Source organism: Bison bison, unplaced genomic scaffold (genome assembly GCF_000754665.1).
Source record: "Bison bison bison isolate TAMUID 2011002044 unplaced genomic scaffold, Bison_UMD1.0 scf7180017864531, whole genome shotgun sequence".
NCBI classification, from domain to species: Eukaryota; Metazoa; Chordata; class Mammalia; order Artiodactyla; family Bovidae; genus Bison; species Bison bison.
This window is the reverse complement of record NW_011495081.1, coordinates 7975350-7991524: the sequence shown is the minus strand read 5'-3', so window position 1 is coordinate 7991524 and position 16175 is coordinate 7975350. Positions and strand designations below refer to the sequence as shown.

Below are 16175 nucleotides of genomic sequence, written 5' to 3'. Positions count from 1 at the left end.
GTGGCTGCATGAAACAACAGATTGTTAATGTAGACACACGTTGGAGGACAAAGGGACAGAAAGTGCCCACCTAACTGAGAAGGCATCTTGAGACTGAAAAGTTAGGCAGGAAGCTCCATAAAATCAATGGATCAGTTTATTATATGGTATCTTCCACGGTGGGATCAGGTAGACAACGATTTGGAAGCATTCCACACCGCTGAGGAGCCACTGGCACAATTTTATAGTTAACCTCGAATATAGAGATATGTGCTTAGAAATAGGATGTGCATTCCTAAGTCAAGAATTATGGTAGGTAACTAGTCTCATGGGGCTTCCCAGGTGGCACTAGTAGTAAAGAACCCACCTGCCAATGCAGGAGACACAAGAGATGCAGGTTCTGTCCCTGGACTGAGAAGATCCCCTGGAGGAGGGCATGGCAATCCACTGCAGTATTCTTGCCTGGAGGATCCCATGGACAGAGGAGCCTGATGGGCTACGGTCCACAGGGTCTCAAAGAGTCAGACACGACTGAAGCAATTTAGCAACTAGTCTCATGGGCACCAGGAATACATCAGGGAAGGACTAGAGAGCATTGAGGCAAACTGGTCCTGATGATTCTTAAACAATATCTATTAATTACAAAGCCTTTGATGACAGAGAAGTGATTCACTGCACAGCACAGTCCTGGGTAAGGTCAGCAAAGTGCAGTGCAAGTTGCTCGGTCGTGTCCGTTTCTTTGCGACCCCATGGACTGAATTCTCCAGGCCAGAATACTGGAGTGGGTAGTTTTTCCCTTCTCCAGGGATCTTCCCAACCCAGGGATCAAACCCAGGTCTCCTGCATTGCAGGCGGATTCTTTACCAGATGAACCACAAGGTCAGCATAAAGGACAGGAGAAACTCTTAAGTGTCCAAACGGCATCAGTTATGCTAACAGTCAAGCAACAAAACAGTCTTAGAAGGGGATGTCATCCAGGACTTTTATAGCCAGAGAGAGGAAATCAGTGCCTGGTTTTGAAGCTTCAAAGGACAGGCTGACTCTCTTATTAGGGGCTAATGCAACTGGTAACTGAAAGCTGAAACTAAAGTTCATTTACCATTCCCTGAACCCTAGGGCCCTTAAGAATTAGGCTAAACTACTTTGCCTGTGCTCTATAAATGGACCAGCAAAGCCTGGATGACAGCACATCTGTTGACAACATGATTTAATGAACATTTTAAGCCCACCATTGAGATTACTGCTCCAACAAACAACACAAAAAAAGGTTAAAAAGCAAAATATTTCTGACTGACAATGCACCTGGCCAACCAAGAGCTCTGATAGGGATGTACAGTGAGATTCACAGTTTTCATGCCTGCTAACACATCCGTTCTGCAGCTTGTGGATCAAGGAGTAATTCTGGCTTTAAGTCTTATTATTTTATGAGATATATTTTGTAAATTTCGTAGACAGTGATTCCTCTGATGGATCTAGGCAAAGTCAACTGAAAACGTTCTGGAAAGGATTCACTATTCGAGATGCCATTAAGAACACTCGTGATTTATGGGAAAAGGTAAAAATATCAACATTTATAGGAATTCAGAAGAAGTTGATTCCAGTTCTCATGGATGACGTCAGTGGGGGAAGTACTTGCAGATGTGATGGAAACAGCAAGAGAACTAGAATTAGACATGGAACCTGGAGATGTGACTGAACTGCTGCCATCTTATGATAAAACTGTAATGGGTGAGGAGTTGCTTCTTATGGATGAGCAAAGAAAGTGGTTTCTTGACATGGAACCTACTCCTGGTGAAGGTGCTAGAAGGCTGCTGAAAGGACAACAAAGGACTTAGAATATGACATAAATTTAGGTGGCAAAGCAGCAGCAGGGTTTTGAGAGGACTGATTCCACTTTTGAAAGAAGTTCTACTGTGGTTAAGATGCTATCAAACAGCACTGCAGTCATAGAGAAATGATTCATGAAAAGAGTCAGTCTGGCAAAGTCACTTGTCTTACTTTAAGAAATTGCCACAGCCATGCCAGCCTTCAGCAACCACCACCCTGATCAGTCAGTGGCCATCAACACTGAGGCAAGATTCTCCACCAGCAGAAAGATGATGACTTGCTGAAGGCTCAGGTGATGGTTAGCATTTTTGAAGCAATAAAGTATTTTTAAATTAAGATATGTATTTTTTGAGAGATAATGCTATTGCACATTTAATAGACTATATACTATAGTATAAATATAACCTTTATATGCACCAGGAATCCCAAAATGAATGGACTCACTTTATTATGATATTTGCTTAATTGTGGCAGTCTGGAACCAGACTCACAATATTTCTGAGGTCTGCCTATATTTTCTCAGTCACTCCCCACATCTGACCAAGTATGCAAAGGCCCTTGACTAGAATATCTTCCAGATTGGACTAAATGGTCACATTTAATTTCTAACACTTGGACCCAAGTCAGTCACTGCTCTAAGCTAAACTACTATCTTTTCCTAAGCACATTTGGCTGTATTTTGTTAGAAAAGTCCAAACTACTTTCTGATGTGTAACAAGGAGTGACTTACATTTAAATTCTGTTCTCAGACTTTAAAATAATATCTGTTATTTTATTCATTAAACAATGTGTACATGTTATGTATGAAAAAGAAGCCTATTTATTGGTAATCAGGATTTAAATCTTTTTATATATTTTGTTAGTTCCTGCCTGTTAGAGAAGCATTTTAGTCAGGTATTTAAATTTTTCTCCTCCTCCATCTGTACTGTGAGGTTTTTTTTTTTTTCTTTTTTAAAAAATCACAAATCCAACAATATCCTATCCATTCTTCCATCAAGAATACCCAGAAATTATACATGCCCTTCTGCTGAATTCTTAAATTAACAAATGCACAATATAACTTCTGGCACCAGAGAACTGATTCCTACATGATCCACCCTGTCTTAGTCATTAGTCAACTCAGGCTGCCTGTTTAGATCCATGGCACTAAGAGAAGAATACACCCCTAAAGTCTTCCACAGCAGTGGAGAACCCCATTTCCTTGATGGCACTCTCTAGAAAAAGCCAAAATGCTTTTCTTTTCATGAACTCAGAAAACTCACATCGAAACTAGTTCCAAAAAATGTTTATTATGCCACAAATGCATTGCCCTCTATACACTGTATTCAATCATCTTTTTCCTTTGCAAGAATGTAGGGAGTCCCTCATATAACCCTTGTCTACTTTTTAAACTTCCTAGCACAGTTCAAGAAACGCATCACAGACAAGCGTTCAGGCAGCATGGTGAAATGGAAAGCAAGCCCGATCACGAGTAAGTGGGCTGGGGCTGAAGGCCTGGGCAGGTTACTCCACTTCTCCGAACGTTGGCTTCCTTCTTGGACGTCACCAAAGGTCCTCTGGTTCTTCAAGGTTTCTTCAACTGTCTGGAGGGTCATGAGGAACACAGAATCTCTGGGCTCTCATGGCACTTCTGAACACCTGCCTTGTCTCAGGGCCAGCCATAGGTATCTATCATCTCCTGAGGGTCAGGAGACTCTTCAGAAAAGGGACCCCCATCTTAGTCACAGGACATCAAACAATGGTGGCCATCTTTGCATTGGTGGGACAACATGGACACACTGATTTCTCCTCAACTTAAGGTTTTCCTCCCATATACTGCTCTTAAACCTGTGGTGTCTAGTTTAAAAGAGTGTCTGACTTAGAATGCTGTATTTGTAGTCATCTCCACTGACTGACTCATTATCTCAGGGGACTCTACACAGCTCACTGTGATTTTTCGGCATCCTCTTAGCCAACTGGACCCAGACCACAGCACACTGTGGGCTCTTCCTCTGCGAGTCACTGGGACATCCAAAGTGTAGACACTGTCTTGGAAGCATGTGTATATATTTAAATTACACTAAGGTCTTGAAACTTCATTTTCACATACAGTATTTCCAAGCATTTACCAAGTAGACAAAGTACTGGGTTGATATCATTGCACTGATGAGATAGTAATATCATTGATAAGGCGGGACAATGTAGCTGACTTTATCAGACTCATACCGTTTGCATGAAAAGGCTGAGTTTCTTTGGCTCTTTGTTCATTCAAGTGCACTGAATCCCTATTTGGATAGACTTAGGCATTGTGTTCATCTGTCAATAAAATCTTGCACTGTCCACAGTGTTTGCAAACTGATTTAGGTTTTGGGTTACAACACCTGGCCATTGGTAGAAATATACCATATATACACATGGAAATTACAAAAATACATTTTATTTATAGCTGATTTTTTTTTTTAAGTAACAAAAAACTAACACTATGAAAGATCAACCAGCATACCAAAAGGACGCTACCTAATATCATCCGAACAAGAGACTGGTTTGGGGGATCCATGACACATCGTCTCCAGAACATTGCAGAAAGGGCAATTTGCCATTGAGAAATAAAAACAGCTTCTTTGAAAAGTCTGTGCTTTGACAGTTTGATTCTCTCACTCTAATCAGTTCCATTCCTACTCTTCTCTCAATTTGAAAATTTCCACCTTCTTCTCTCAGTAAAGACCAAAGAAACTCATGAGGAGAATGGAAAGATGGACTCAGAGGAGATGAATACAAGCTGAAGCTAGATGGATCGTGGGTGAAGGCAGGAAAGGACCTCACTCCCCAACAGACACCATGAAAGCCCTTGACATTGAGCACAGCTCCCAAAGTTGGTGATGGAACCAGGGTGTCCCTTCCCCTGGGCTACCCGAAGTCAGCGTTGATAGTCAGCAGCTGGTGCCTCAGGGCTGCAAGGCAATGTCCACCCAGAGCTCTGGAGGCTGACCTACCATGCCAGGAAGCCTAACTTACAACATCATGGTCACGAGGTCAGAAGCCCGCCATTGCGGCAAATGTCCTCCTATGTCTATTAATTATGGGGACAAGTATGGAAGGGGACTGGCTAACTCCATACACCTTTTAAAATGTTATTTACATTTGAACATAAATCAACAGATTTTCTACATTCAGAAGTTTCTATAAACAGAGGCTGCAGCCTGGGGAGACTGGGTTCACTATTCCTGCTTCCAATAGGCATTGATGACTATTTCCTTTTGTATCACTGGGCAGCACATGCTGGACATCATTGTTGAAGAGACAGAGATTTCCTTGTAAAAGTCGATGTATCTATTGTCCCCCCAAAACGAGAGAAGCTCTGTTCTCAGATTACCTTCACTGCAGGACAAAGAAAACCCGTTTTTCTTTTGTAGGATCCTAAAAGCTCTTAGCACCGATGCTCTTCCAGCTAGAGCCCAACTTGCAGAATACTCTATTTCCAACATGACAACACCTTTTCAAAGAACCTGTCAACACAAATCCACCATTCCCTCTTATCTTCTCTCTTTCTTGGCCTTTGTTGAATTAATTGGGGGGAGGGGGAAGAGTCAGGACTATGTGTAGCTGCAGTCATTGACAGTCCTGATTTTCATCCAATTTATTTGACTTTGAATATGAACCTTTAAAAGAAAAGGACTCAAGTTTCTTGGCTGGAGTCAGTGTCTCCCTTGGAGACTGGAGGTGACTGGATAATTACAGTTCTGGCTGAATGAGAGAACAGTCTGGGGCTTCTTCACACGCCTGCATTGCCTTTAACACAGAAACAGTTAACATGCAGAGGTCACTGAAGATAAAGCTGTGCTTGCCCTCTTCTGGTGACCTGTTAAAATGTGGTACTGGACAGGAATCTGCAGATTAGCAAGCGTCTCGTCTCTCCTGACTAAGGCTCCACAGGGGATGGAATACACCCACAGCTCAAACAGTTAACATAACAGAGTATCAAACATATGGTCCCACATGCGGGCTTGTTGACATACAATCAGTTGAATAGGCCAAGCATCCCGTTGTTCAAGAGTTTCCTGTTTCCCAGAAGCCCCTCTGTTCACCTTTTTAGAAACTGAGGCTGAGAAAGACTCCTGCATCGTCTCATGTCTCCAGTCCCACCACACCTGGAAAAACCCAAAGCCTGCTTCCTCAGAGTCTGGAAGTCTCAAGGGGTGAAGGCATTAGACCTGGAACTCGAACATGTCTGTCTGTTTCTTGGCAAGCTTGGCCACCTCTTCCCGGATGGCTTTCACCAGGGCTGCCGTGGAAATGTTGGTGAGGGGGGTGTCGGATGGGTCGTTGTCCGCCAGGCTCTGCTGCGAGGCTGCTGTGGAGGGCACCGGGGCCTGCTCCAAGCTGGGGTGCAGCCCGGCTGGCTGGCTGTACTGACGAGGGAGCCTGGAGGGCGAGTTCTGCTGATACCGGGATCGGGGGTAAGCCTCAATGTACCCCGGGAGGGGGACCTGCAGAGCATGTCGGGAGAGAAGACAGGGCCAGGTATCAGGAATGGGCTCAAGTCACAGGATACACTAGATACCAAAGGAGGAGGGGATTGAGGACAAGGAAAGAGATTTAGAAGAAAATGAAGGCAACTCGCCATTGTGCAGATATAAAAGCTAGGTGACTTGGACTCACTGGTTCTGCTGGTTGGATGAATTAAATAGGCATTTTACACTTTGTGCAAACAGTGGGCACATACCCAGTCTACATCTGAATCTACCTGGCTACCTTTTTAATATAAGCACCATCTAGGCAGAGAAATGTGGTTCTTTAAGGACCTCAAAGGACTCAGGGATTTATTACTGATGACAACAGTTAATGCTGAACGAGCCCTGTGCTAAGGGCTTTCCAATCATGATCTCATTTAATTCTCAAAGCAATTCTCCTAGGAGGTAGGTATTGTTACTCTTATTTTACAGAAGAGGAAGCAAAAACAGTGTCTCAGTCAAAGCTGCCACAGCTAACAAGCCACAGAGACAGGCTAGGCTGGCTTCAAGGCTGGGAGTTAATCACTGAACTATCATGTCATGAATCTGGAATAAGATCTTGGCTTCTTGAAAAAATTTTCTTTTCATTAAAAGTGGAAGATAGTTCTATGCCAATAATATGGACACTTCTAGAAATATGGACAGGACAATGATTTAGAATTCAGGATCGACTTGCCCACAGAAACAGGGCCACACATGGGGATGCTGTTCCAGGGTAATCCACAAAAGACCTTTATATCCCATAAGCTAGTCGCATCACTGTGAGATAAATGCCCATGGATCACGTAGGCCCTGGGGTGCTGCAGGGGATGGGACACATGTGGACAGTAAGGCAGCTTTCCAGGAGAAGCATCTTAGCTGAGTCTGGAGAGGAGATGGCTAGGATGGAGAGGCTGTTTTGTGGAAGACAAGGTGGAAGGGGCATTCTAGGCAGAGGAAGAGCCATGCAGAGGCCTGGCAATACACGGAGGACGGTGTCCCCAGGGAGGTTCAGTAAGGTGGTCTGACCACAGAGGGTGTGGGCGGTGTGGGAGGAGCTCAGGAAGAAGGGTGGGCTGGACCAGATCAGAAAGCCGCTGAACACCAAATTACAGAGTTACCTTTTCTATGGCCCACTTCTGAGGAATTCATCATGTTCCCATTCTTTACAGAGATGCATGTGTGGGAGCTGGTAAGGATGGAGTGGGATGAAGTTGGGTGATGATTCAGAAATTCTGGATGGGTGAACATGTAGTAAGAAAGCAGGCCCCTCCTAGCTCCCGTCAGCCTCTCCCAGTCCCTGGCCTGGGAGCCACCAGGGGTGGCAGGCAGAGGAAAGTCTGTACTGTAGGAAGAAACACTGTGTAGGGGGTGGACCCACTGGAGGTAGAGAGGAGACAGGATCTGAGAACCTGGGAGAGAACCAGGGAGGACCCGAATAATGAAAGAAGTGACGGGATGTCCCAAAGTTTGGGGCTTTAATTTCCCTACAAGACCTGGCAAAGAAAGACGAAGTTGCAAATACATTGCACTTGCATCTTAGAGGAAAACTGGAGTCAGACTGTCCAAGTCCTTGGGCCATGTGAGCTGGGGACACACTGGTAATTAACTGGGGGGAACAGAGCACAAGGCCAGGACACAGTATTTGCCTGTCAAGTCTCACTTCACACTGCTTTTCTTCTGAGAGACCTTCCCCAGCCCTATATTAGTCAAGGGCTTCCTGTAAATTCCATAACTAGTCATCACTCATGACTTCATCACTCATCTCAGTCATCGACTTGTGAAGGCAAAACCGTGTCTCACCTGCTTATCACTGTGCCCTGAACTGTGCATGGTACACAGAAGGGAGTGTCTTAGAACCCAGGGTTCTGAGCAGCATACTTTGAAAATCACTGAAGGATAGGCACCTGGTGCCCTGTTTGTGAAAGAAGCTGCCATGTCCCCTTTCCCTGGATTTCAAGTTTAGGTGGAGCTGAGGTCAGTGTCCAACTATTGAGACCTCCCAGCTCTGCAGCATTAACTGACTTCGTGCTGGTGGCTGGGACAGGCTGGGGCACTGGACTCCACCGGTTCAGTTCCGTTCAGTTGCTCAGTCGTGTCCGACTCTTTGTGACCCCATGGACTGCAGCACGCCAGGGCTCCCTGTCCATCACCAACTCCTGGAGTTTACTCAAACTCATCTCCATTGTGGAGTCGGTGATGCAATCCAACCATCTCATCCTCTGTTATCCCCTTCTCCTCCTGCCTTCAATCTTTCCCAGCACCAGGGTCTTTGCAAATGAGTCAGTTCTTTGCATCAGTTGGCCAAAGTATTGGCGTTTCAGCTTCAGCATCAGTCCTTCCAATGAATATTCTGGACTGATTTCCTTTAGGATGGACTGGTTGGATCTCCTTGCAGTCCAAGGGACTCTCAAGAGTCTTCTCCAACACCACGGTTCAAAAGCATCAATTTTTCGGCGCTCAGCTTTCTTTATAGTCCAAATCTCACATCCATACATGACTACTGGAAAAACCATAGCTTTGACTAGAGGGACCTTTGTTAGCAAAGTAATGTCTCTGCTTTTTAATATGCTGTCTAGGTTGGTCATAACTTTCCTTCCAAAGAGCAAGCATCTTTTAATTTCATGGCTGCAGTCACCATCTGCAGTGATTCTGGAGCTCAAAAAAGTAAAGTCCGTCACTGCCTCCACTGTTTCCCCATCTATTTGCCATGAAGTGATGGGACCGGATGCCATGATCTTAGTTTTCTGAATGTTGAGTTTTAAGCCAACTTTTTCACTCTCTTCTTTCAGTTTCACCAAGAGGCTCTTTCAGTTCTTTGCTTTCTGCCATAATGGTTGTGTCATCTGCATATCTGAGGTGACTGATATTTCTCTTGGCAATCTTGATTCCAGCTTGTGCTTCATCCAGCCCAGCATTTCTCATGATGTACTCTGCATAGAAGTTAAATAAGCAGGGTGACAATATACAACCTTGATGTACTCCTTTCCCGATTTGGAACCAGTCTGTTGTTCCATGTTCAGTTCTAACTGTGGCTTCTCGACCAGCATACAGATGTCTCAGAAAGCAGGTCAGGTGGTCTGGTATTCCCATCTCTTTAAGAATTTTCCAGTTTGTTGTGATCCACACAGTCAAAGGGTTGGTATAGTCAATAAAGCAGAAGTAGATATTTTTCTGGAACTCTCTTGCTTTTTTGATGATGCAACGGATGTTGGCAATTTGATCTCTGGTTCCTCTGCCTTTTTTAAAACCAGCTTGAACATCTGGAAGTTCACAGTTCACATACTGTTGAAGCCTGGCTTGGAGAATTTTGAGCATTACTTTGCTAGCATATGAGATGAGTGCAATTGTGTGGTAGTTTGAGCCTTCTTTGGCATTGCTTTTCTTTGGGTTTGGAATGAAAATAACTTTTCCAGTCCTGTCGCCACTGCTGAATTTTCCAGATTTGCTGGCATATTGAGTGTAGTACTTTCACAGCATCATCTTTTAGGATTTGAAATAGCTCAACTGGAATTCCATCATCTCCACTAGCTTTGTTCGCAGTGATGTTTCACAGGGCCCACTTGACTTTGCACTCCAGGATGTCTGGTTCTAAGTGAGTGATCACACCATCGTGGTTATCTGGGTTGTAAAGATCTTTTTTGTATAGTTCTTCTGTGTATTCTTGCCACCTCTGCCACCTCTTCTTAATATCTTCTGCTTCTGTTAGGTCCGTACCATTTCTGTCCTTTATTGTGCCCATCTTTGCATGAAATGTTCCCCTCAGAAGTGCAGAAGATGAGGAAATGACATACTCTACCTCTCTTACAGGAGATGCAGGTGGGACCCACCACACCTTGTGGACCAAAATCCAGGACTGCCAAACATCAGTCCTTGTGTAGCCAGTGCCCATGGGAAGCATCCCCTTTAGACAACAGCAGTTTCCTGCTGAGCCTGGTAACTCCTTCCCAATCCTTCTCCATCTAGCGCCAGGAATGAAATCTATTTATCAAGCCAGGTCCAGGTGTTATGCAAGCTAGCTCCTTACATCTGGATACCTGGAATCAGGAAGGCCAGACATCCAAATGGCACATGTGTGCATACATGCAAAGTCACTTCAGTCGTGTCCGACTCCGTGGGACCCTTATGGACTCTAGCCCGCCAAACTCTCTGTCCATGGGATTCTACAGGCAAGAATACTGGAGTGGGTTGCCATGGCCTCCTCCAGAGGGTCTTCCCAACCCAGGGATAGAACCCACGTCTCTTAAATCTCCTGCACTGGCAGTCGGGTTCTTTACCACTAACACCAGCTGAGGGTAGGCACTTTTTTCATCTCACATGGATGTGGTTTTTGTTCAGTTGCTAAGACATGTTGGACTCTTTCTGACCCCATGGACTACAGCATACCAGGCTTCCCTGTCCTTCACTGTCTCCTGGAGTTTGCTCAAACTCAAGTCCATTGAGGTGGTGATGCCAGAAGGTGAACATTTTCTCCAATGGAATATCTTTCTCAAGCTGAAAGAATATCTGAATATCTTTATCAACTGGTCCCTCTGAACCTCCTGTGCCGTCTTTCAAATGCGATAAAGCACCCGACCTCCCAGCTTGGTCCCTGGCTACTGTGTTCCACGCAAGGGGCCATACCTGCTTACCTGCAGATAGTAAGTGGGCTCCATGAAAGACCCATCTAGGCTGTAGCAATCATTTTTCTCTTAAAAACAGCTAATAAGAAACTAACTCTCCCTCACACTGGGGATGGGGTGGGGGAATGCGGTGATCAAGTCATCCTGTCCAGAAGATTAGGTTTTGATTTGCTGGGTTACCTTTCCTTCATTTTTAAGGCAACATGAAACCAGAGGCATCAGAGTTATGTCGCCATAAGCCTGGCTAAGTGTTATCTCTAAGTATCTTGAAGGCAAGGGCCAAGGTTTTATAAATACATCTGCTGACTCCTGCCAGGCACCCAGCGCACCCTGCACACAGAGGGTGAGCTGACAAAGCTGCAGGTTTACTGACTAATTAGCAAAAGTTAAGTACCATCTACTTTCTGAAAAGTACACATTATATTTAGATTGCTAGTGAAATTACAGAGTCAAATAAAATCTGAACTGATCAACGCACACCCCGTGATTTCAGCTGTTTAGAAGAGCTGAGCAAGACAAAGGAAGCAAAAAAGGCCCACTAACAACCAGAACACAGGCCAAACACTCCCACACTAAAATGTGTAGACTTATCAGTAGGGAATGCCTCTAGTTACTCTCTTAGAGTTTATTTACTCCAACTCTACAAACAACTCTAATGAGCTCAGACGTGCCTCATTTGCAGATAATAGTACATTAGGCAAAGCATATTTAAGGGTGAGTATATCTGAAAGTCGGAGAAGGTAATGGCACCCCACTCCAGTACTCTTGTCTGGAAAATCCATGGATGGAGGAGCCTGGTAGGCTGCAGTCCATGGGGTCGCTAAGAGTTGGACACAACTGAGCGATTTCACTTTCACTTTTCACTTTCATGCATTGGAGAAGGAAATAGCAACCCACTCCAGTATTCTTGCCTAGGGAATCCCAGGGATGGGGAAGCCTGGTGGGCTGCCGTCTATGGGGTCTCACAGAGTCGGACACGACTGAAGTGACTTAGCAGCAGCAGCAGCATATCTGAAAATGGGGACATTGGCAGCAATAGAAGGATTGAGCTGGGAGCAAGGTCAGGAGAAAGAAAAACCATACTAAGCCTTGTAGTAATTCCAAAAAGCATAGTTTGGAGATGTTTGACACAGGGGAAATAATTCTACAAACCATCAGAGCCCATCTTACAGAAGTCATTTTAGTACAGTGAGGCATAATAATGATGTTGAATCATTTGTTAAAGACAAATTAAATCATGTTTTTCTTCTAAAGAAGGGGAGAAGGATGTAATTCATTCCAGAATGTTAAAATTCAAGATAGCACATATTTTAAAGATATTTTGGCAAGTAAAGGAATGAGCTTTTTTTAAAGATAACTTTTTAAATATACAATTTTATTTATTTATTTATGGCAGTGCTAGGTCTTCATTGCTGTGTGAGCTTTTTTCTAGTTGCGAGAGCGGGAGCTACTCTCTCTCTGCACTACTCAGGCCTCTCCTTGCGGTGGCTTCTCTCGTTGCGAAGCACGGGCTCTAGAGCACAGGCTCAATAGTTGTGGCGTGTGGGCTTAGTTGCTCTATGGCATGTGGAATTTTCCCGAATCAGGGATCGGGAGACACAATGCATGTGTCTCCTGCATTGGCAGGTGGATTCTTTGCCACTGAGCCACCAGGGAAGCTCAGGGATAAGCTTTGATCACCAGGAAAATTAATAAATATGTAGGGTAGTTTTACCCTGACGATGCTTAAATGTGGCATCACTACAATAAGAGCAGACACCAATGCTGGGGCTGAAGTGAACCTGAGGGGTAGACAGAATGGACCCCAGGGGTCTGGACAGAGAGAAAAGTTGACACAGGCCTTGGGTGTCAATGTGTATTGACAAATGCTGAAACAAACACTAAAATGAACACAGGCCTTCAGAAGACAGCCTGCCTTTCTTATCCGTGACAGAGGGTCTCACACCCACTCTAGGGGCCATCACTGTGCTACTTCTGTTTGCCTGCTTTTTGTTTTTCATTTGGCAGTGCTTTAACAGGTGGCCGAAAGGCAGCTCTGGGTGTGCATATTCAGGTTCAGCTGGTCGCTGCCCCTCTTTGGTCTAGGCTGAGCCAAGTCAACTGTGCCATAAACTCCTACTCGTATAAGGAAGAAACCAGGGGACTGTGACAAGACAGTCTTCAGCTGAAGACATGCAGAAAGCCTTCGGATCTACATGCAAAGTAGTTCTGTCCTGGGCTTCTAATACTTCTTTTTCTGGTATTGCAACTAAAATTCTTATAGGATTTTAAAGTTGAAAGGAACAAACTTGGTAAAGGCTTTGGAGCTGGGAAGATGCAGGTCTGAATGCTGGATACATCATAGGAACAACAATAATACCTACATTATGGGTCTTGTGTAGATTAAGACAACATAAATAGAACATCTAACATGGTGTCTGGCACATAGAAAATACTCAAAAATTGACAGTTAATATAAAAATGTATTTGATTAAGGGTGCCCTCCAGGAAGAGGTGGAATCTGACTGAAAGTGGTTCTCAGACATCTCTATCAAAGGATATCACCACCACCACCACCAGTCCCTCAACCCCAACCCCCTCCAATTGCCAACTGCCTCTTCTCAAGGCTGACTTTCGACACCTGGTTGGTGAGAGGGGCCCTGAGATAACAAAACACTTAGTCTCAGCCTCACATCCATTTTCTCCCTGAAGTATGTCAAGCAGGGAATCAGCGAGGGTCTCACCGAATCAGCCCACTGGCTGGGGAGCTCGTTCTCTCCAGCGTAGGACATCCAGGCCTGGTTCCTATAGGACGAGGGGGGCGTTGGGATGAAGTAGCCGGTGAAACCAGGTCTATTGGCAGCTGGGATGGCGAACACTGCTGGCACCGTATTACCTGGCATGGAGGAGATGGATGGGTGAGATTAAGCCAGCGCCTTGCCCACTGGGCTAACATCTGCACAAGCTTGGGGAAGCTGGGAAATAGGAGGATTCTGGCATTGGAGAAGGAGCTCCTGGGGGGCGGGGGGCAACAGATTTCCACCTGTAGCCTCAGCCCCTGCTCACCTGCTCAGACAGTAGTAGAGTCACCTGCTGATACTTGGACCTGGCTTTCTAGAGATGCAATGGCTCAACTCCCCTTGCCGAGCCTTCACCAATTCCCCCATCCCCATCCGACACCCCTGATCTGCTGGCAAGAGGAAATGACACCTTGGTGCCGGGGGTTTTCCTCCCAGAAGGATGGGTGTTCTTAAAGAGCCAAGAAGAGGAACCAAAAGGAATGGGTTTCATTGGTGGAATTTCTGGACACACTATGCTTTACTAAGTATTGACAACTGGGTGTTTTAGCCTAAAAGGAATGGTTTGGTTACAAGAAAAAACCCATTAGGGCATGTCCAAACCTCCACGTTCATTGTTTGTAACAGCGAAACACTGGAAACAACCAGTATGTCCCTCATCAGGGGACAGGATCAACTGTGGCATATCTCATAATGGAATACCACATGGCAGTGTAAACAAATGAACTGGATCAATATGAGTGTAGCAACCTGGAGAACCCTTGCTACCAATGTTTAATCAAGAAAATAGTGCAAAAGGAAAGGTATAGCTTGGCATCACTTATGTAAATTTAAAATATATATAGCATTAATACAGTATATTGTTGTAACGTAGTGAAATGTTAACACCTACTACTTAAGGACTGTAATTACCTCTGGGGAGAAGGGGAATGAGTTGGGGGTAGACAGTTGTATCCGGATTGCTTTTTTTAAAGGTCTGAGGTCTGGAAAGATGTTAACATCCACCCTGACTGTAATATATCTTAGTATTTTGTCAGATTTCAGATATTGTAAACAAATAAAAGCAGTAGCTCTTCTAGCCAGGGCTACAGGAGATCCAGACATACAGCCGCTTTGATTCCTGAGCCTGGCGGACAGAAGGTGAAGAGCGGGGGAGGCAAAGAACAGAGGTAGAGGGGGTGACGCTGGGGCAGGGGGCGTGCTTCTTCCAGACTTTTCTCCTCTAGCCCACCTGAGTAATTTAAAGCCGACTGATCCAACTGCGCCACGGACACGGGGCCTCGGGACACCTGCGCGAAGGAGGCGCTGTCGTGCAGCTGGGCGGGCTCGGGCCCCGCGGACTCGGCCATCCTAGTCTTGCTGCCAACGTCCGAAGTGGACCTGGGCGGGGAGAGAGGCCACCTTAGCCGCCTGCTGGGACTGCGGCCCGCGGGGTGAGGCGGGGCTCCCGGGGAAGCCGGGGAGCGCCTCGGCCTCCGAGCGACAGGACTGCTGGGTCTTCGGGCCTGAGTTTGCAGCCCCCGGCCCCCCGATGACAAAGGGGGCCTGCACGCCCAGACCTGGAGCAGCCGTCGCGGTGGCCGAGCTGGAGTCATTTTTAGACATTCAAGGTCAGTGCTCCCCTGTGGGTGACTCTTGTGTCTCTGGGGAGTAGAACACTTCATCTCCACAAAAACATGAGCCAAGCAATTAGCACTGGGTCTTAGCTGGGGATGGTCAACCTGGCAGGCGATGACATCACCGGCAGCCAATGGGAAGGCTTCATCTGGAGAGCGGCTGGAAGCAAGAAGCCCCAAGCTCCGGAAGCTAGGGCTGGGGTCTGCTCTCTGGAGCAGAAGCCTAGTGCTTGCCGAGTGTTATGAATGCGAGAACACGTTTTTGTTCCACAGGTAAGCAGAGAATCTGGCCCACTTAACACCCATTTCCACTTAGTGCTCAGAAAGCCAGGTAATAAGAGGGGGCTAGGGTGGGGGCATTGGCTTCTCACCCCAGTATAAAGGGTGCTTTAGCCAGTCTCTGTCTTCTCTTTGGCAGAGGCACTCCGGCTTTCCTAAAATTCAGATGGAAGGAGGCAAAGACAGCCACAACAGGTAGCAGGTTGCCAGCCCACAGGGCCACCCTCTGCACAGGGGTGCCAGGGAGCAGGACAGGAGGCAGGGGTCTGAGTCCTAACTACCTCCTCTCTCTGAGCCCCAACTACCTCCTCTCTCTGAGCCCCAGTTTCCTCAAAGAGGAGGGTGACTCCATCTCAAAGGTTCCTCTCTGGTCCAACCCTCTGGTTTCCTATGGAGGAGTGACCTCCTGATACTTGGCGAGGATGACAAATGGTGCAGAAGGACATGAAAGGAGAAATAAGAAGTAGGTGCGGGCCTTCAGCAAATGTAGCATGAGTCACTGATGACAAGCTCCTCCAATTCAGAACCCTCAGGAGCAACTATTCCCCAGGGAGGGTCAGACACAGGCTGTGAGGATTAAACTCCACAGGAGGTGGGTGGGGGGGG

General features: G+C 45.9%; 1 protein-coding gene across 1 annotated transcript in view; it reads right to left on the bottom strand.

Moving 5' to 3' along the window:
• Positions 1-4788: 4788 nt before the first annotated feature.
• The window catches only part of KIAA1549L (KIAA1549-like ortholog), a 124745-nt gene continuing 113358 nt past the window's right edge, over positions 4789-16175 (bottom strand). The window contains exons 18-20 of the mRNA XM_010831832.1: positions 14906-15054; positions 13621-13772; positions 4789-6272 (exon numbers count right to left, since the gene is read on the bottom strand). Coding sequence (XP_010830134.1) covers positions 5991-6272; positions 13621-13772; positions 14906-15054 — 583 coding nt within the window. The 3' untranslated portion in view covers positions 4789-5990. The remainder of the gene's footprint in view (positions 6273-13620; positions 13773-14905; positions 15055-16175) is intronic.